This window comes from Mirounga angustirostris, unplaced genomic scaffold, assembly GCF_029215605.1.
Source record: "Mirounga angustirostris isolate CCGP_5_RB_7025 unplaced genomic scaffold, mMirAng1.0.hap1 SCAF_4, whole genome shotgun sequence".
Lineage (NCBI taxonomy): Eukaryota > Metazoa > Chordata > Mammalia > Carnivora > Phocidae > Mirounga > Mirounga angustirostris.
In genome coordinates, this window is record NW_026991712.1 from 120,822,318 (window position 1) to 120,844,058 (window position 21,741).

A 21,741-nucleotide genomic window follows, 5' to 3' on the forward strand; every position below is an offset into this window, starting at 1 on the left:
CGATAATGCTGTGTTTATTTATCTACTTATTTATTCTACCAATGCCAATTTTACAGAAATTCAAAAAAATATTTTAATAATGATAGTTTATTTTCATAGCAGGTTAGATGCATCGAAGGGGTGAAATTTGTTATTTTGGGGCAATAGCTCATTGACGGAAGATCATTCATGATGACACCTGGATGATTTAATGAATGGATCATTTGATGAATAGCTCAGTGAGAACAAGAAAGTTTTTGATGCCCTGTGATACTCCTTTTTCTTTACCGAATTTTTCACTTCCATCTGGTTTTTCACTTCTTCAGAGAGGTCCTTGTGGAAAGGTGGAACTTCTTGGACTGCCGTGGTGAAGAATGTATAGAGAGAATCAATCAGAGAGAAAAATTGGCTTTAAGTGGTACTTTCCCTACATAATTAAATTAGGAGAAGGCATAGAAGTAAGACTAATGTTAATAAGAAGGTCTGGAAATGAACCTTTTGTTAGAGTCAAAAATATAATTCTCATATATAACTTCAATATGGGCAATGTACACCTGTTAAGCTCTGACACATTTATGATCCCTTCTATAAATGGGTAAATTTTGCATCATTCTTGCCTACATTAGTTAAAATGTATAATAACAATCTACAAATAAGCAATGATTTAATACTTAATAAGTTATTAACTTTTCCAAGCACATATTTTATAATTATATTTATCTTTATTAAGAATTGCATATAAAGATATCTGTTTAAGATGAGTTAATGAAATAAGGTATTATAAAAACAGGAGGAGGGGCACCTGGGTGGCTCAGTCATTAAGCGTCTGTCTTCGGCTCAGATCATGATCCCAAGGTCCTGGGATCGAGCCCCACATCGGGCTCCCTACTCAGCGGGAAGCCTGCTTCTCCCTCTCCCACTCCCCCAGCTTGTATTCCTGCTGTCGCGCGCTCTCTCTCTGTCAAATAAATAAATAAAATCTTTAAAAAAAAAATAAAAAAATAAAAACAGGAGGAGGTAGAGAAGGTGGTCAATCAGTAAATTTTTATCTTAATATCGTAGTTTGCACATTTCATGAATTTAACTTAGGACTTTTTTCCTAATGACTTTTTTTGGGGGGGTAATTTCTCTAAAAAGTGACTGTCTCTTTATGAAAACTAACATACAGTAATACCCCCTATATAGCACAGAGATGCGTACTTTTGTGGAGGTCAAGAATGAATAAGAAATTAATAGAAAATCAAGCCACAGAGATTACAACCTTTGTAATCACTCATAAAACCATCCTTACTGAATGCTTTTTTTTTTTTTTTAAAGATTTTATTTATTTATTTGACAGAGAGAGAGAGAGACAGTGAGAGAGGGAACACAAGCAGGGGGAATGGGAGAGGGAGAAGCAGGCTTCCCGTGGAGCAGGGAGCCCGATGCGGGGCTCGATCCCAGGACCCTGGGATCATGACCTGAGCTGAAGGCAGACGCTTAACGACTGAGCCACCCAGGCGCCCCTGAATGCTTTTTATATACTTACATATATGTACAAATCTACAAATCACATTTCACAGCAATGACACTAGGTTGGAAGTTCTCAAAAGCGTTAGTGGAATTAGATTCGTGTTTGGTTCCATCACTCCTGATTTTCACATATAGCTGCAGTCTTGCGTTTGCATTCCTTACAGATGTGTGTTTTATGTAGAAAAAACACAGATTTGTAATTCAGGGTTCATTAATATTCACTCTGCCCATCCTGCCTGAGTTGTTTCATGCAAACACTTATTAGCCAAGGTTTTAACCTCTTTTCTCCTATTCTCCTGTGACTTCACTAATATATCCAAAGACTTATATGAAGTGGTTTTTTGGCTCTTATCTTTGTATCCTTTAGTGTTACTGGCAATTTTTTATTTTGATTAAAATTTTGTAGAACAACCTCTCCTGGCATCTCTGATACTTACCCCAAATATGATCTGGGTTGGGATTCTGGGTAACAGCAAGGTTAATTTCTGTCTCTCATTTTTTTCTCCCATGTAGTGAATATTGCTCCCACCAGGTAGTGGAATGTTTGTTTCTGACCTGACATAGGAGATGGGTTCTGGAGGAATGATAGAATGACTATAACAGTAGTAGTAGTTAACACTTATTGAAGGTTTACTCTGTTCTAGGCACTATGCTGAGAGTTTTACATTGGAGTCTCATTTTGTCCTTACATCAGTCTTTTGCAGTAGGTGTTACTATTTCCCCTTTACCTTTGCGGAAAGTGAGACTCACAAAGTTTAAGCAACGTGACTGAGGTTATACATGTAGCGAGTAGCAAAGCCAGGAATAAACTCAGAAAGCCTGATGTTAGAGCCAGGTTCTTAACTGCCATGCTCTATTGCCTATACCCATAGAGGGGGACTTAAAAAGACAGTATATTCTAAGCAAAGAAGCCCCTGCCAGACAGCTTTTCCACAATCCGTAACTTGTTCTTAAACTCCAGTAAGCCAACTTTTTGCTTTACGAGCATTAGTAACTCACTCTGGTAGTATTGTGTGTCCTCACAGAAAGTGTTGATAGCTGTTTATGTAATCGGCAGGACTCTCGTCTCAGGTCAGCCTTACGAAATGCCAAGTCAGCAGCACACGGAGAAGCCCACCTCTCCTGGGTTCTGTCCCGCCCTTCCAGCTTTTGTCTAAGTGGAAGTTCTATGCTGTTTGTGAAATAGTTTCCTCTCCTTGGGATTTTTCCTCCCTGTCACTCCTAAACCCTTCTGTATGGTTCCTGAGAAGGCTAGCATATGACCTTATGATAGATAGAAGCCACATTTATCAACTCCTATTTTACTTGCTCACAGATATTTGTGAGCATCTCCTAAATGGCAGGAACTAATATAGGCACAAGGACACGGCCCTCACAAAAACAAAAAAGGGAAAAGATCAGCCGAGTCTACATTGTACCAAGTGGTGCAGTAAGGGATGGCGGCGGCTACTTTTGACTCCAGTGTCAGGGAAGGCCTCTCTGAATATCAAGGCGGGCATGGGAGTATCTGTCGGGAAGCGTGTTCCAGAAGGGGGGAACCGTTATCACCCGGAGCCCTAAGCCGGCAAGCGTGGCCGTAGTGCAATGAGCAGGGCAGGAGTGGCGTGCAGTGAGTGGAATCAGAGTAGTGGCCGGGGCCACATGCCATAGAGCTTTGGGGACTTGGCCAGCGTGCTGTTTGTGAGTCCAGGCCTTATTTCCATATATGCAAACTTGTTTTGTAAGGCATTTTCACCTTCTGTTTTTCTTAATCACTGTATGTGCAGGAGTTGGTTGTAAAGACTTTGATTGTGGCAGAGCCTCATGTCCTGCATGCGTATCGCATGTGCAGACCTGGTCAACCTCCAGGAAGTGAAAGTGTCTGTTTCGAAGTCCTGGGATTTGATATCTTGTTGGACAGAAAACTAAAGCCGTGGCTTCTGGAGGTAAGGCATTTCTTTTAAGAAGAAAGAGAAGTTACTACTGTTCTTGTGCATGAAAACAAATGTTTTTTAAATGTGTACTTGGCACAGTTGGCTCGTTAACTGAGCAGAAAGAGGCCTGAATGGAGCATGTCGGAGGAAGAGAACAAAAAACTGAGAGAATAGAACAGTTCCAGGACTGGACCAATATATGTTTGATATTACTTTCCCCAAACTGATGTTGAGTGACTTTCTAGGCCAGGAATTTCGAATATATGCGTGGATCTGCTTTTACTGATGTGTTACCTACTTCTTCCTCTATTTTCCCAGCCTCACGGCCTCTACCACTTTATGACTTCTGGATGTTGTCTTTCCTCTGTGTGGGTGCCTGGGCTTCGGGACCACAGCCTCCTTGTCTTCATTGGGTTCCCATTCAGACTCTCCAAGGAGAGGCTCCGATTGGTTCACTAATCAGTATTCAGTACCTCCTACCCCAGCTGGCATGGATTCTCCCTGAAGGCCATATAATACGCCTGGGGTTCCCCTCATGTCCAGCCTGCTAACTGTGTGCCTTTGGGTGTGCTGCCAGTCCCTGGTATGGTCAGAGTCCTCATTATTTTTCTGTCAGTATAAAAGATCACTTAATATTAGGAAAAGATGAAATGATATAAGGGAAAAATAAAAATAGTCTCTGTTTAAGATTTTTGTACCTTTCCTTCCAGTCATGCTTGTTATAACATTCAGAAGAAAACTCAGAAGTCATGTAGTCCTATACTACCCCATTCAGCAGTTCCCTCTCAGACCCCTGATCTGGAGTCATAGAGCGCATGGGCACAGAGCACTGTGTTTAGGAAACTTTATCAGGAAAACAGCACATACCTAAACACCATTGTTTACTAGATGAGTTACATTTTGGAGCATATTGCTATAGAAGGTACAGTCAACAAGTACCTTTCATTTTAAGTTCATCATCTCTTTTTTTGGTAATGATTTTGAAGTTGGAAGTTCCATCTGTAACTTGAAAAAGCAAATTGAATGAGTGATAGATAAGACATTCAAAGTATATTTTTAGGAAAGAATACTTTTCCAATTTGAGGGCTAATGGTGTGTGTGTGTGTGTGTGTGTGTGTGTGTGTGTGTGTTCAATCTCCTATGTGTCAGGAATGTATATTATATTTCCAATCAAATACAGATGTCAGATGTTTAAATTTTGCTCTTGCCTGGGTCCTAGAAATAAGATAAATGTGAAGAATTTTGGTATCTTTTTGCTTCCTTCTTTACATGTATATGAAAGCATTTGACTCTGCATCTTACTAGAGCCTGACATTTTCTTCCTTAGGTTTCCTACTTTGTCTGCAATTATCCTTTCCTGTTCTTAACTGTATTTTTTTTCCTGCTCCTGCTGCTTGTCTTTTATCTGATGGGTTTGGGAAGAAGTGAAGGCACATGCCTGAGGTGGAACTGAAAAGTAGAGCAGGGAATAAGGACTATAGATAATTAGTTACCTGTTTTTAAAAGCATTTGTCTAATGAGCTTTGTATGATCTTGGTAAATCAGAATTGACTGAATGGTTGAATTTTGTATTTTTTTAAAGGCTCAAAACACCATTGTTTGCATTAATGTTTCTTCATACTTTATTCTCTTCTTCATCATGTCCAGATCAATAACCACTAAAAACCTCGACAATAATCAACAGCTAAATAGCATTGTTTGCATTAACATATTTTCATTTTCGATTCATTTCTTCATCATTTCCAGATCAGTCAGAACCATTACAAAAACTTTAGAGTAACCAACAGCTATGGATAATGAACATTTATTATATTAAAACAATTAAAAGAATCTTATTTAGATCTTGCTTCTTTGTGTTTTCTCCCAGCTGCAATTGTAGTCGGTCTAACATATGTTGGTTAAAAACCTTTTGGCACCATCAAGTGGAATAAGATAGAAGGTGCATCTGAGAATATGATAACTTTTAGTTAACTGGAATAATTGCAGGTACTTTCATAGTGGCAAAATTGCAGAAATTTTCAAGCACAGAAACCTTTTTCGGGAAAAATATGGAAATTGGGTAGGATATGAATATGCTGCTAATAATTTAATTACCCTTGAATTAATTTCAACAAGTCATTGTGTCAGGGGGTGGAGATCCAAGAAGACAGAATACTTACCCCCACCTGGTCGAGTGCGGACTCAGATATGTGTCTTATGATAATAGTTACAAGTACAAGTAGGGAACAGGGTTACCAGCACAAGCAATAGAGTGATTAATCTCTCTGTGTACAAGTGTGTATTTGACAGTTAAAAAAATCTTTGCAGAGGAGGGAACACCTGAGCAGGGTGTTTAAGGCTGTGGAAGGTGTGGTGGGGACTGGGGGTTGGGAAAGATGGGGGTTAGGTGGGGAGAAGTTACTGGGCCAAGGGAACAGCACTAATTTGGGAGCCTAGAATCTATTATGGATACTTTGATATGTGCATGAAATGATTGTGCTTGTTTTGATAGTAAAATTATGATTTGGTTGGTTAATAAATGGTATTTATTAATTTAATTTGCTTTCTAGTAGTTTTCATTTTTGCATGCATTTACAAGCTACTGAATTTGAAGACTCTAACATTTGCTGAGCTTTGCTTGTTCTAGAATTGGGGTAGGAAATGAGAACCAAAGAAGCCATCAACATCACAGAGTATATATTTTTTTAAGAGTTATTTATTTATTTGTGAGAGAGAGGCAGTGGGGAGGGGCAAAGGAGGAAGGGAGAGAGAGTACAACCTAAGCCAAAGCCAAGAGTTGAGCACTTAACTGATAGTGCCACCCCAGTGCCCCAGAGTAGAATTTTGACTGAATGGAACCTGAATTTTCAGAGTCTCTTCTGTCTTTAGTTCTTACTTTACCTTTATCATAAAACTTTCGAAAAATCCAAAATGTGACTTGAAAAAAGTTTTTTTCTACCTTTTCACATATTCGTTTATCTTGTGTGGGTACATTTCTCCTTAGACCCAATTTCTTTTTTATGGTAGTAGAGGGAATATTCTGACAGGTAAGAGAGGGTCTGAGGTTACTTCCATCCTAGAGGACGGATATGTCTGGTAGAATTCCAGATGGCAATTTTGGAATTCTATAAAGATAGATAACATTTCAGTGAACCACTTAGTCATTGGTTCCTAAATGTCTGGTTCATTTTATAATCCTGTCCCATGTAGCAGCAGAACAATTGTTAATGTACTACAAATTGCAGAGATTTGAATCAGTATGGAATGGTTAAAATTTTCCATATAAAATACATTACTGTACCCTTTCTTTGCACTTGTAAGAGGAAATACTTAGAGTTTTGAAGTAGCAGATTAATAAACTCCCTTTCTTAAAATTTGCCTGGAATAAATGGATGTTCTTACAGTTACCAAGTTGTTCCCTTCTCCTTGAGACCATATCACATAGGCAGAAATATGTCAATCACCTTCTAAATCAGAGATCAGCAAAAGCATAATATACTTTGGCATATCTCTATAAATGGAGTACCATGCATCAAAATGATGACATGAAAGATTTTCATGATATATTGTTAAAAGAAAAACTTGGATTATAGAATAATATTGTTAGTATAGGTATGTATTTGGAAGATAAAATAAATATTATAAATATGTATGCATAGCAAATATTTATCATTTATCAAATGATTAGCAGTACACCATTTATCAAATGGATAACAGTATACTGGGTAATGGGAATACAGGTGATCTTTCTGTTGTCTGTTTAGCTTCTATGTACATACTTCTACTTATTTATATTTCTTACAGCTGCCAGTTGTGAAATGCATACTGTCAATTATTTTGTCTCTTGTGGAACGGGATTGTATAAGACAACCCTCTTCTATGACAGTGGCATCATATTTTTTTGAGATAAGCTGTGAGGTTAGGTGGTGGTCATGAAGCTAAGCTGTAGTTTTGAGCTCAGCAGTGTTCTAGCCAACTGAATTAATTAACTTTCTTAAACACTTGCTATTCCAGTTACATTTTCATAGCAAGAAAGACAAAAACAAAAACTCCAGCTCTTGAGGTGGTAGTAGATTGTATAATGGATTTCAGGACATATACAGTTACTGTTACTTCTTATTTTTCCTCTTAATGAAATCCTGGAAATGATGTTGGAAAGAACACCCACAAATGGCTCCTTTATTCCCCTGAGTCCTAATGCAGTTAGAGAAGCTCAGAGGTTAGTCTGCAGCTACTTTTAATGGTATCTTCTGAGTTATATAGTAAGTGTCTTTGGGAATGAAAATCGATGATTTATTGTTTGATCCAGGTAGAAAGAAAATAATTTATTTTTTAAGCAGCAATAGATGAATCCATCCAGAAGATCTGAAGCGTGAAAAGAGGGTATAGTTTCTATATGCTAAATAAATGCATTTAATTATTACTGTATTGGTAACATGCATATTATTTTTGTTACATCATTCTTGTTATGGTTAATACTGGTCTTCTAACCTTTTTGTCAGAATGAGTCACTTTTAACTTCCCTAAACTTAAAACCTAGAGTGCGCAGGGTGTTGGGTTGGAGAGGGTGCAGAGGAGGGAGAGGGCACAAAAGCTTACCAAAGATCCTGAGCTAAGGCAGCAGGGAGAAGGGGACGGTGACAGCAGTCAGTTCCTTGAAACTCCTTGACTTAGGGTGGTGGGGAAGGGAGGTGTGGCAGTGGTAACTGGGCCATCTATCATGTAGAGCTTTGAGATTTATTGTAGAGTTTCTCTGTTGGTTGGGGATCTTGCATTAGTTTAATAAATATGTATTGAATGTTTATTAACCTACCAACATTTGGCTATTCTCATTGTTTTCTTTGTAAATTTCAGATTAATCGTGCTCCAAGCTTTGGAACTGATCAGAAAATAGACTATGATGTAAAAAGGGGAGTGCTGCTAAATGCGCTAAAGCTACTAAACATCAGGTAAAGTATTTCCTCCCTCATTTAGAAGGTTTTCACCACTTTTGGCATAGAACAATCACTTGTACATGGGATTGGCTTATAATTTTTTCATATTTTATATTTTGAATTTCTTGATTCCATTCTTCAAACTCATTTAGTGTTTTCTTTTTAAATATATTTCCCTCTCTACAAACTGCTTTTCCTTTTCTCCATATCATGCTCTGAATCTACAGTAAATAGTTAATTTAGAGTGTTGGTATAATTATTCAATATAGAGTGTAAGGTTGAATTGGAGAATACCTGAGGAAAATCTCTAGATTATCTTCCTCACCTTACAAGAAGAAACTAAAGCAGAGTTCATTCAGGAAGTTAAAAAAAGTAACAACCCTCAAACACATGGATTTTCTACCTTTCTGTTCAGGGGTCTTCCCACTGTGTCATGCTGCCTGGGTAAACAGAAGAAAGAGGTAGTTGTTAAGACAGGGTTAACAGGGCAGGGTAGTTGTTAAGACAGAGTTAAAAAAGGAATTTTTTTTTTTTTAAGGCTGGATAATATTCCATTATATGTGTATGCCACATTTTTTTTGTCATTCATCTGTTGATGAACATTTAGTTTGCTTCTATGGCTTGGCTATTGTGAATAATGCTGTAATGAGCATGGGAGTGCAGATATATCTTTGCATCCTGATTTCAACTCCTTTGAATATATACTCGGAAAGGGGATTGCTCCATCAACAGAATATTATTAGGCTGGTTGCAGTGTATGTGATTATGGATCTCAAATATTTGAAATGCTGTTTTGTAGGAAAGCTTTTGGCTCATTATGAAAGAAATTTGTTAGAAGTTTAATTGAACTGCTTAATGAAGTAGTGAGTCATCTGCCATTGTTAAGTGTTCAAACAGTGTTTAGGGTGTTGGATTAAAGGACCTCTGAGGTCATTTAAGCCCAGGGATTTTATGATTTCAATTGATTCTAATCATCATTTAAAGAACTCTAAAAGAGTTGGGGAATGCTTCCAAGCAATTTATTTATTTTAAATGGTTCTAAGCATTTAGCAGTTGCTTGCTTGAGAAGTAGCTTTATATGGAAAGCATTATTTAAAAAAGATCGATACATGAATTTGTTTTTTTCCTATTTTTTTGATATATATATTTCTTAAGAAATTTTCATATGGCCCCTTCTTTTGCTTGATCAAAGAACGATTTGCCTCAATTTAACTGACATTTCAATTATCCTAAAAGAAATGAATAGAAGAGATATAGAAAGTGAAATTTTTGTTTATTTAGCTTACACAAGTGCATCAAATATTTTAGATTATTCAAACAGTATACCTATACTTTTTTTTTTTTGCATTTACTATTATTATGTAAGTAGGCTTATGTTTTTTCATGTCTTTGCCAACCAATTCAGGATATAATCTATGGGTGTTTTTGTCTTCTTAAAAGTTCGAATAGTGAGAAATTTCTAGACTTAAAAATAAAGGAAAGTTGGAATTCATTTTCCTTATTTTTCTTAGTGTTGTTCCAGTAAGAGAATTTAATACAATTCTTAACATTTTGAACATACGCTAATGAAGTTTACATCATAGATGTGCCTTTTCTCTCCATCCAGATGGAGTGCTCCATGGGCATCTATGTGTTAGACTTGTCTTTCAAGCCTGCACAATTCTTAATACAATGTTTTACTTATAGTATGGCTCCATATATACCCCAAAGTTCATTTTGTAAGCATATACTTTTAATCTCAAGAAAATCCAAAAGAATGTAGATTGCTCAGAGTATTCCATCACAACCCCTGGGAATAAGGAACCTCCAGTTTACTATATGGAGACCCATATTTGATGGAGGATTAGATGAATATGATGTATGTGAATATATATATACACATATATATATAAAACATTGATTTGTATCTCCACTGTGTCTCCTCTTCTGCTAATTCTCCTCACAGGGATAAGATCAGGGCTTATTTGAATTCCTGTGTTTTATATTTCAGGACCAGTGATAAAAGGAGAAACTTGGCCAAACAAAAAGCTGAAGCTCAAAGGAGACTTTATGGTCAAAATTCAATAAAAAGGCTCTTACCAGGTTCCTCAGACTGGGAACAGCAGAGACATCAGTTAGAGAGGCGGAAAGAAGAGTTGGTATGAAAATTTTAACAATATACCTACAATTTGAATTGCATAATTCATTGGTCAGATTTTATTTGTAAAATTTCTTCATTTCTAGAAAGAGAGACTCGCTCAATTACGAAAGCAGATTTTAAAAGAAGAACATGAAAATCGGCATATGGGGAATTATAGGTAACTGTGCTTCCGTTTTCTTATAGATTGAAGAAATGTCAAAACAACTATTCTACATTTTTAACCTTTTAGACTTATTTTGAGCACTGTTTATTTCATTCCTGCTAGCCAGCGTCATGGGTGGTTGTATGAGATCTTTTAAATCTGATACTATCCTGTGACCTTATTTACTTTTAATGTAGTATTTTGAGAAAGTCAGGTTTTAGGTCTCCTAGTTTTCTTTCTCTCAGTTCAGAGTGGTTGCTCTACTTTGTTTAAACTCAGATATATCAGGAACCAGGCAAATAATGAAAATATTTGAAGGAGGCAGGTATGAGGCAATACAGAGGGGTGTGGACTGTGTTGAACTGGAACCTCTCCATAGAATCCTTTGACAGGATAAAAGAGGACACCCCCTCTAAATTCCTTGTGTTCTTGGAAAGACTGCTCCTCTTCCCAAGCTTGATGTTAACTTAACAGAATTAGGAGGACTGGGGGCCACAGAGCTTCTCACACCCCTGGTAAAACATTCTTTTCTGCCTTAACACCATCAACAGCAACTCTGGGAACACATTCTTCTCATTCTACCTCTACCCTCTTCTCTTCTTTGGAGAGGCACATTCCACCACCCCAAAAGAGAATACCAAGATGAACGCCTGTATTCTTGTATATGTCAGTAACCACACCGTAATTGCACACTTCCAGATTATCCCTCATCACCTGCTCTCTCCCATGAAGATATTTCTTCAATATGCCCGATTGCAATTCTCCAACCACCGCTCCACAACCAAATCCTTATACTATGATTTATGGAGCCTCATTGTTTAATGACCATTCTCTAGATAAACTTTAATTTGTGTAGGTAACTGATGAAAATTTGTGTGAATTTCTTATAACTGCATTCATCTTTATTTCTAGCACCTAGTAAAGTAACTGGCAGAGAGTAGGTGGTCAAGGAGTATCTATGTAATTGAACTTAACTCTTGCAATGCAATAGCTTCTTTTAAACTAGTTGGTTTATCTGATTTATTGTAGACGAATTTATCCTCCTGAAGATAAAACTCTGCTTGAAAAGTACGAAAATTTGTTGGCTGTTGCCTTTCAGACCTTCCTTTCAGGGAGAGCAGCTTCATTCCAGCGAGAGCTGAATAATCCTTTGAAAAGGATGAAGGTAAAGGAATGAATGTTTATAAAGAGAAAAATGAATGAAGCTAAATGATATGTCTTTAAAAACAACCCACTTTAGTCCCACATACAAAAACATTTGTTTTAAGATGCACTTTCCTTCTATTTTAATAGTTGGTAGCATTTCATAACCAACCAAGTGATTTCATAAATAAGATGTCTAACAGGACAGATTATGCAGTAGAGAATGTTATTATGTTGTAATATCAATCTATTGTAATAAACATGTCTTTTTACAGAGGTGTGTATATGTAACTGAATAAAAAAAATCCATTGAATTAACCTAGCGTTTTGCGATGCTCTCATTATTTGGATTGTAACTAACATTATACAGTATTTTTTCCCCTGATATACTGCATAGACCTGGCATATGAGAAATAATTAAAACACACACACACACACACATACACAGTAGGCTCTTTATCAAAATGTCTACCAGTTATCTTTTGTAGCATAATAAACCACTTGCTTGCTCATATTCTGTAATCTTGGCTGGGCTCAGCTGAGTAGTTCTTCAGCTTGGCCTGCTTGGAGTGAATCATAGTTGCATTTATCTGGAAGCTCAACTGGGGCTGGAAATCCAGGAAGGCTTCACTCACATGTCTGGTGTCTCAGTTAAGATAGCTGGAACATCTGGGGAGCTGGCTCAATGTCTCTTTCTCTTTACATGATTTCTTAGCAAGGTACCCAGATCTCATAACATGGTAGCTTGGAGTTTCAAAAGGAAGCATTGCAAGAGGACAAACCCAGTGTGCAAGTGCTAATCAAGCCTGTGCTTGCATTGTGCTTGCTAAAGTCCCATTGGACAAATAAGTTTATGTGGACTCATTAAATTGTACTTTATATTACTGGACGTTTCACTACAGTGATAACCTCCCACTTCCTGTATACCCTGTTATATTGAGTGATTCAAAAATGATAAAGTTCATTATAGGTAGATTTTGCTATGGTCTTTTCACTTAAATTCTGCAACAAGATATAGAGCCACTTTTGAACTGGCTACACCTAAGAGACAGAAGCAGAAGGAATAATGTATACCTCAATGTTCTTTTCCTCCAAAGTCTTTCTTTTGACATACACAAACGTTTCCACCAGTAGAATTATATTCTGTGGCCTTTTGTTTTTCTTGATCAAGACAGTAGGAGACCTTTGTTCATTTTCTATCACCTGTTCTGTACTGTTATTTGTCTCTCCGGTGGATACTGCATCAGTTTCATCTTCTCATTACTCTTCTCCCCTAACCGTACTTTTTCTGCTAGAAAACCTAGGCATTTTGGAGCCAGATAGACCTACATTCAAATTCCAGCTCCCCCATGTGTTAATTATGTAACCTTAGACTAAACTATTTGATCAACAGTTTGCTCATCATTAATACAGTAGTATTAAAACTATACTTGACAAGTTGGTGGTTAAAATAAAATTGAGGGGTGCCTGGGTGGCTCAGTTGTTAAGCGTCTGCCTTCGGCTCAGGTCATGATCCCAGGGTCCTGGGATCGAGCCCCGCATCGGGCTCCCTGCCCCGTGGGAAGTCTGCTTCTCCCTCTCCCACTCCCCCTGCTTGTGTTCCCTCTCTCGCTGTGTCTCTCTCTGTCAAACAAATAAATAAAATCTTTAAAAAAAATAAAAATAAAATTGAGGTTAATTAAAATAGTCTACTTAAAGTACTTGTCACATAATAGGCTTCAAATCTTAATTCCCTTCTTCCTTGTCTTCTTCAAAATCTAGTTTAAATGTCACCACTTTGCCTGCCCTGGTCCATTTGTTTGTGAGCCTCTTCTTGCACAAATATCACACTATCTTCAGTACTGTTGTTTTTGGCCTTTCTAGGTCCTTTATGCTTTGATATACATTTTAGAATTGACTGGATTTTAAATTTTGATTAATTTTTGTATTACAAAGTGGCTGCTGGATTTTATTGGGACTGTGAGGAATCTATATTAACAGTAATATTAACAGTACTGGGGAATTAACAGTTCCGAGTTTTCTGATCCATAAATATGGCATATCTCTCCATCTACTTGAGTCTTTAATTATTCCGCTGTGTTTATAGCTTTTGGTGTATAGTTTTTGCACATCTTTAATTAAATTTATTGCTAAGTATTTGATGTTTTTGCTACTATTGCCAATAATATAGTTTTTAAAATTTTTCATTTTTAAATTTGTTTTCAGGATGTAAACATCTGATTTTTTTTGTATATTCCCCTTGTATCTAGCAATTTTTACATATTATATTTTTATTAACTGCCATCCTAAATTAATTTCTGGTTTTTATTTGGTTATTTAGAAGTTTTTTGCTTAATTTCCATACATTGAAACTTTCTTGCTTTATTTTTGTTAAAAAATTCTAGTTTAGAAAACATTCTGATTTTAATATTGTAAAATGAATTGATGCTTGCTTTAACTCACTAGAGTACTTATTTTGTGAATGTTCCAAGTGTTTGTGAAAATAATGTGCTACTTCTACAGGTTATAGAGTTTTTACATGTCATAAGTAAATTTGGCTATTAGTGTTGTTCAAATATTCTATATCCTTTCTGATTTTTTTGGCCTACTAGTTCTAGCAATTACTGAAAGAGATTGTTAAAACTTCCAGCTGTGATTGTGGATTTAGTTCTGTCGATTTTTGTTTCATATACTTTGAAGTTACGAAGGTGTCTTTCTAATGAATTCATCCTTTCTATTTTGTCATTATGAAATATTTACCTTTCCCTTCGATAATATCCTGTGTCGTAAGTTTACTTTGTGTGACTGATGTAGCCAACTAGTTTCTTTCTTATGCTACTGTTTGAATGACATATCTTTCTATTTATCCACTCATCTGTGTTCTTATATTTAAAATATCTCTGGTAAATACCATTGTAGTTGGGTCATATTTGCTTTAAAATTCAGTCTGACACTATCTGTCTCTTAATCATTTCACACATTTACTGGTATAGGTGTGTTTATGTCTTCCCTTTTGCTCTTTGTTCTCTATTCCATCTGTTCATTATTTTTTTGTTGCTTCCTTTATTCTTCTGGAAAAATCAATTATTTTTTGTTATACTATTTTATCTTCTCTTTCGGCTTTTAGTTATATTGTAGCATAATATTTTTAAAAAGAAATTACAATATACGTCCTTAAATGATAATAACCTTGAATTAAGGATCCTTGAATTAAGGATCATAACAGTTTAGTTTCATTTAGTGCCTCCCTCTGACTTTGTGCTGTTAACATACATTTTACTTTTACTTATGTTAAAAACCTCAGAATACATTGTTAGTATTGTCTAAGCAATCAGTGGTCTTTAATAGTTTTCTAACTAACCTTTCCTATTTACTCACATATATACCCTTTCTTGTGTTCTTCATTTTGTCATGCAGATTCATGCTTCTAACAAGGGTTATCTTTCTTCAGTTTGAAGAAACTTTCTGTAGTACTTCATATTCCTTGTAGCATAAATGTGTTGATTAATTTTCAGTTTCTCTTGTTTTTTGGTCAGAAATTCTCTTTCATTTTATCTTTTTTAAGTGGAGTTTAACTGGGTATAGAATTCTATCTAGGTAGGCTTTTTTTTTTTTTTTTTTTCTGTCAGCACTTTTGTAGATGTCACTTATTTTTCTTCTGGTTCCTATTGTTCCTATTCAGAATTCAACCATCATTATTTTTGTTTTCCTTCTAAATGTAATATGTCTTTTTCCCTGGCTGCCTCCCCCCCTCCGCCCAGCATCTTGACTTTGATGTGTTTATGTGTGGCTTTCTTTGTATTAATCCTGCCTGTAATTTTCTCAGTTTCTTGAAGCTCTGGCTTAATTTAGTATTTCATTGGTTTTGGAAAATTCTCCTCCATTATTTCTTCAGATATTGCTGCTGCATTATTTTGTTTTTGTCTCTTTATGGGACTCTAACTACACATATATTAGGTCATTGGAAAGCATCCTGTGTTTCCTGGATACTCTGTTCTATTTTTCCTTTCTTTATCTTTCTTTGTGCTTCAGTTTGGATAATTTCCACTGACATATCTTTGCTCTGCCCAGTCTGTCATAATATCTTCTTAATTTTTTATTATATTTTTCAACTCAAGAATGTCCATTTGGTTGTTTTTTTTTTTTTTAAGATTTTATTTATTTATTTGACAGAGAGAGACAGCAAGAGAGGGAACACAAGCAGGGGGAGAGGGAGAAGCAGACTCCCTGCAGAGCAAGGAGCCCGATGCGGGGCTTGATCCCAGGACCCTGGGATCACAACCTGAGCCGAAAGCAGACGCCTAACCGACTGAGCCACCCAGGCACCCCTATCCATTTGGTTTTTTAAATCTCATTTCTCTGTTGAAATTCTGCATCTTCCATTCCTTTTTTTCATTTTTCATCAATTTTCTTTAATATGTATATAGTAGTTATTTTAAAATCCTTGTTTGTTAATTTTAACATCTGGATCATTTAAGGACCTGCTCTTTAAAATGTTTTTTTCCTTTTTATCATGGGTCACATTTTCCTGTTATTTTGGATATCCTACAATTTTTATTTGTTTGACAGTGTCTATAAAAGCCTCATTAAAATTGAACTGATATTATTTTCTCCAAAAAAAGGTGTATCTTTCTTCTTTCAGGATGCTAAGGTAAGGGGCTAATCACTTTCAGCCAAAGAAAAGTTGAACAAAGCAAAAATCAACAAGTGGAACTTCATCAAACTTAAAAGCTTCTGCACAGCAAAAGAAATAACCAACAACATGAAAAGGCATCCTGCAGAACAGGAGAAAATTTTTGCAAACCATATATATGATAAGGGGTTAATATCCAAAATATTTAAAGAACTCATGCAACTGTATACCAACAATAACAAAAAAGAATCTAACTAAAAAATGGGCAGAGGAGCTAACCGGACATTTTTTTCCAAAGAAGACATCCAAATGTCCAACAGGCACATGGGAAAATGCTCAGCATCACTAATCGTCAGGGAAATACAAAGCAAAACCACAATGAAGTGTCATCTCACATCTGTTAGAATGGCTATCATCAAGAAGACAAGAGATAGCAAGTGTTGGTGAGGATGTGGAGAAAAGGGAACCCTTGTATACTGTTGGTGGGAACATAAATTGGCTCAGCCACTATAGAAAGCAATACAGAGGTTCCTCAAAAAGTTAAAAATAGATCTAACATATGATCCAGCAATTCCACTTCTGGGTTATACCCAGAGGAAATGAAAACAGGATATCAAAGCAATAAATTCACTCCCATGTTTATTGCAGCATTATTCACAGTAGCCAAGATTTGGAAACAATGTAAGTGCCTGTCAATGGATGAATGGATAAAGATGTTATGGTATATATGTACAATGGAGTATTTTCAGCCGTGAGGAAGAAGGAAGTCCTGTCATTGTGACAACATTGATGGACCTTGAGAACATTATGCTAATTGAGATAAGTCAGACAGAAAAAGACAAATACTATAGGATTTCACTTTTATGTGGAATCCAAAAAAGCCAAACTCATAAAAATAGTGAAATGGTGGTTACCAGGGTTCAGGCATGGGGGGATAGGAGAGAGATTGTTTAAGGATACAATCTTGCAACTGGTAGTAAATAAGTCCTAGAGATAAAATGAACAGTATAGTGTATATAGACAACATTGCATTCTAATCACCAGACTTGCTAAGAGAACAGATATTTATTATTCCAATCTCAGAAATGATAATTATGCGATGTGATGGAGAAGCTAACTATTACTACACTGACAATCATATTAAATACATAAATGTGTCTTTGCACAATGTTATATGTCAAATTTATTTCTAGTAAAAAAAAAAAAAAAGAAAGAAAAGTTGAACTTGGTCCAGTCTGGGCTGTGGTAGTTTTAGTGTACTGTCTTGTTTCAAGGGTCCGAAGGATGAACTTTATTCAGTGTTTATTACAGACCTCATTTTCTATTGGTATTAAGACTACAGAGGAGTATTACCGGCTTTCACATGCCTCTGTCTTACCACTCCTCTACAAGCTCACTAAAATTGCTGTCAAAGAGACCCAGCAGGTGAAGAGAACAAGCTCTGTGGGGTGATTCTAGATGTTACACTAGCCCACATGACCATTGAAAACTCTATTAGATTCTCTTTATCCCAGCCTATTATAGACGTGGTCTCTGCCCATCTGTGTGCAGACTTGACAAATGATTCCAAAGTAGAAAATGGCTACTCATATCTGCTTACCTGAACTTTTCCCCTTCTGGTATTTAGTTTATTTTACACTATTTATCCACAGTTTTCTGATGTCTTAAAAAAATATGATTGTTTAGTTTATCTTTTTCTAGTTGCTATAATGAAAGTATTATCTATTATGATCTTCTTTCTCCTAAGCAGAAACAGAACTCTGAGTTTCTTTTTAACTATCTTGTGTTGCTGTCACAGGAATTCGTTGTTGGATTATTATTTAATCAAAACATTATAGCAAAAGTATTTTGGTATTTTAATAGCTAAGCTTTGTTGGACTGGGATGGAGAGTAACTTATTTTACAAATTTCCATTGCACAGTAAGATTTCTAGTTTCTTCAAAAATCTTTTTATAAGAGACACTGAAATATGTCATAAATATATAAATGGAGATGCGGTATTTTTATAGGTTGAATAAATAACTCAAGGAAGCCATTGATTATACCTCTTTCAGTGTAGCTATTATACTCTATTTACTCTGGTTTGCTCAAAATCTATTTCAGTATATGTTTTTATAACTTTCCCCTTGACATCACAGTGACTCTAGAAGAGCAAGTATTATGCCCAAAGAATGAAAATCTTTCATAAAGTTCTAAAGATACTCTTGCACAATAGTTAAAATTTTGAAAGAGTTACCTTAAATTGTGCCCATTTACCAAATACTAACATTAGATCATTCTAAATGAAACTATTAGGCCAATCATCAATTTTCTTCTGAAGTCATATTATTTTGCACTAATTAATATAGAAATGATTGATGAAACCGTGCTCTGGAAAACTAGAGTGAACTTTTGGAAATTTTAAAATGTTCAATAGGCTAATTTATTGAAGTATTGTACTCTAAGATTTTAATAGTGTACTAGAACATAAGGATACATTTGTTTATGATATTAATGCATAATAGATTTCAGCTATGTATAGTTTAAATTGCCAGATTTTAGTGAAGGTTTCTTCAAGAGATTTTTCCATAACTCTTTATTTCTCATTTGATCTGAGCAATCTTCATTAAATAGTTCCAGGACTCCTTATTGCACACTATTTTATGGAGATTAATGATCTTGGAAAAATTCTAGAGTGCATTAGTGATCACAGTTTTAATATTTTTTTTAAGGAAGAAGATATTTTGGATCTTCTGGAACAATGTGAAATTGATGATGAAAAACTGATGGGCAAAACTGCCAAGCCTCGAGGACCAAAGGTGCTGTTTCTATACATTCTTTACTATCAAAGTAGATGATACTAAGTACAGTTGATTTTACCTTTATAGTTCTTACTGTAAGAATGACTGATGCCCCTTTCAAGGAACTGTATGGACTATGTGTCCAGTGTAGATAGAGTTAGGGAGATATACTCAGGAGAAGTTTTGTTTTGTTAGTTTCTCTCATTTTTAATTTTTTTTTTAAGATTTTATTTATTTATTTGACAGAGAGAGAGAGGGCTAGCACAAGTAGGCAGAGTGGCAGGCAGAGGGAGAGGGAAAAGCAGGCTCCCTGCTGAGCAGAGGCAGAGAGCCCGATCTGGGGCTCAATCTCAGGACCCTGGGATCATGACTTGAACCAAAGGCAGATGCTTAATGACTGAGCCCACCCAGGTGCTCCAAGTTTTCCTCATTTTTTAATTCTTTCCCTAATGCTAGTGAAAACCCTATGAGTTAGGACCAAGAGGGACTTAAAACTAGTACCCTTATTCTATACTCAGTATTACATTTTTCTCATATCTCTAGACATACAATTATCAGAGATGTGTAGCATTATAGGTTAGGCAAATCATGACTCTGGAAATCCTCATGGGGGGGGCCCACTTATTGTTGACTCAGTAACATTGAATTGTGTTAGTTAAAATAGGTATGGTTTCTAGGAATAAACAGAAAGCTCTCATGCAAGCAAAAATGGGCAGGTGTTTGCTTTACCTTTATCCTCTCTTTAGTGATGATCTACATGTTCCTTTTTTTATATGATAAAGGCCTTGCTAGTAGAGTAGGAAAATGGTGAATTTGCAAAATCTTGGAAAGTTTTTTATTTAGTTGTCATCGTTGTTGTTGTTGTTGTTTTAGTTTACATTTCAGCAATACAAAGCTATCGCTATGTCCTTATACACATCATCATGCTCTGTCATGCTTTCATGCCTTTTCCATGCCTCTGGAATGCCTTCCTATTTTAAAAAAATTATCCATTCATTGCTTGATTACAGATCCCCTTCTAATCCAGCTGAACCATTGCTGCCTTTGTGAAATCTTCCCTCACTCCCCTAGTTAGACTTAACTCTTCCTTCTTCTGCTTCTTCTACTGTGCTACAAATAACACTTTAAGAGCATTCGTGACAATTGTGTGCATGTTTGCTTTAGAATGAACTTGTAAGAACTTTGAGGGTAGGAAGCATATTGTCATCTCTAGCAGCTTGCACAGTGTTTAGTACTTAGAAGGTTATCAAAAGCCACTAGTTAAATTTGTTGAATGTGTCCACAAGGACCTCATTGGCTAGTGGAAGAACAGATAGGTGAACCAAAGTCCAGCGTATATTGTGGCAAGTGCTGTAATAAAGGGAGTGGAAAGTGCTACAACAACATAGAGAAAAAAGGGATTGGTAGACTGTGGATGGCCTCATTGGAGGAAGTGACATTGGAATTGGGTCTTAAAAAATGAGTAGTGCTCTAAACATTTAGGAGCAGGGGAAGGATATTCAGGGTAGAGGGAATACTTAAGGCAAGGACATGGAGGTGTGACATTGCATAGAGTATTGGAGAAACAAGAAAGAATTTGGTATCACTCATATGGAAGGTTCCTGGGAGTAAAATAGTGCAAGATGAACCTGGCGAAAGATGTGTATCTGGTGGAGATCAGAGACCTTGGATGTCAGGCTCCGTTCTTCTGAAATATGTGCTTTATACTGAAGAATTCTGGACAGTGCAGTTAATAATGCCTCCAATATATTTTAGAGTATCTGTAAAAGTGAATAGGTTCTAAGCTTTGTGTATTAATTATTGCAATTCAGCAAACCAGTTGTGAGACAACTTAGGGGCACAATATTTATGGCAGAATGGCAAATGCAAAGGCCCTGGAACAGCCGTCTATCATACTTTTCTTTGCTTCGTTAAATAAGGCTTATCATCCAAATAAAAATATAAGCTCCTGGAAGGCAGAATTTACATTGTATATTTTTTCAACCCCTCTTATTCTAGGCAAGAGTAGAAACTATCTGTATTTATTGAAATGAAATGAATTGACTAGTTTCTGTAGGTATTAATGCTGGTAATATTTCAAAATTGTTGAAAGCTGCATAATCAGTCTGAAGTAAAAGCATTTTGATAACTTTTAACTTTATGTACACTGAGGATCTGGGGTGAGCCAAACTTCCAAGCAGCCTTTCATTTTTAGAGGGATGATATCACATGGTAAACATTAATTTCCGGTGTGTTTATGGTAGAAGAATAATGGAAGATAGTGAAGACTAAATGAAACTTGTACTAGGAGAAATAATAATTTTTCAGTTATTTGAGAAACTAAGAATATTAATTACCTATATAAATAATAAATACCACATAAAGTATCACCTATTAGCATTGTTCTTTTTTTCCAGCTGGGTGGTAGGGACATACTAATCTTTATGCTATTTACATACTTTTTATGTATGGCCCAGTTCATAATAAAATTGGACATAATAATTAGTAGTATGGTTTGTGTCCTAACTCAATGCCAATTTACAAATTCCATTTTGTAGTTAAGGTACTGTTCGAAGTTCACACTGCTATCACTTCTTATTAATTATTGCTTGAACAGTGTGTCGGTCC

At 36.0% G+C, this 21,741-nt stretch overlaps 1 protein-coding gene across 3 annotated transcripts in view; it reads left to right on the forward strand.

Annotated features, from left to right (window-relative positions):
• The window catches only part of TTLL7 (tubulin tyrosine ligase like 7), a 144,588-nt gene that overhangs the window by 64,117 nt on the left and 58,730 nt on the right, over window positions 1-21,741 (forward strand). For all 3 annotated transcript variants that reach the window (XM_064588935.1, XM_064588934.1, XM_064588933.1), the window contains 6 exons: window positions 3,258-3,416; window positions 8,238-8,332; window positions 10,308-10,455; window positions 10,541-10,614; window positions 11,629-11,764; window positions 19,066-19,152. In XM_064588935.1, coding sequence (XP_064445005.1) covers window positions 3,258-3,416; window positions 8,238-8,332; window positions 10,308-10,455; window positions 10,541-10,614; window positions 11,629-11,764; window positions 19,066-19,152 — 699 coding nt within the window. The remainder of the gene's footprint in view (window positions 1-3,257; window positions 3,417-8,237; window positions 8,333-10,307; window positions 10,456-10,540; window positions 10,615-11,628; window positions 11,765-19,065; window positions 19,153-21,741) is intronic.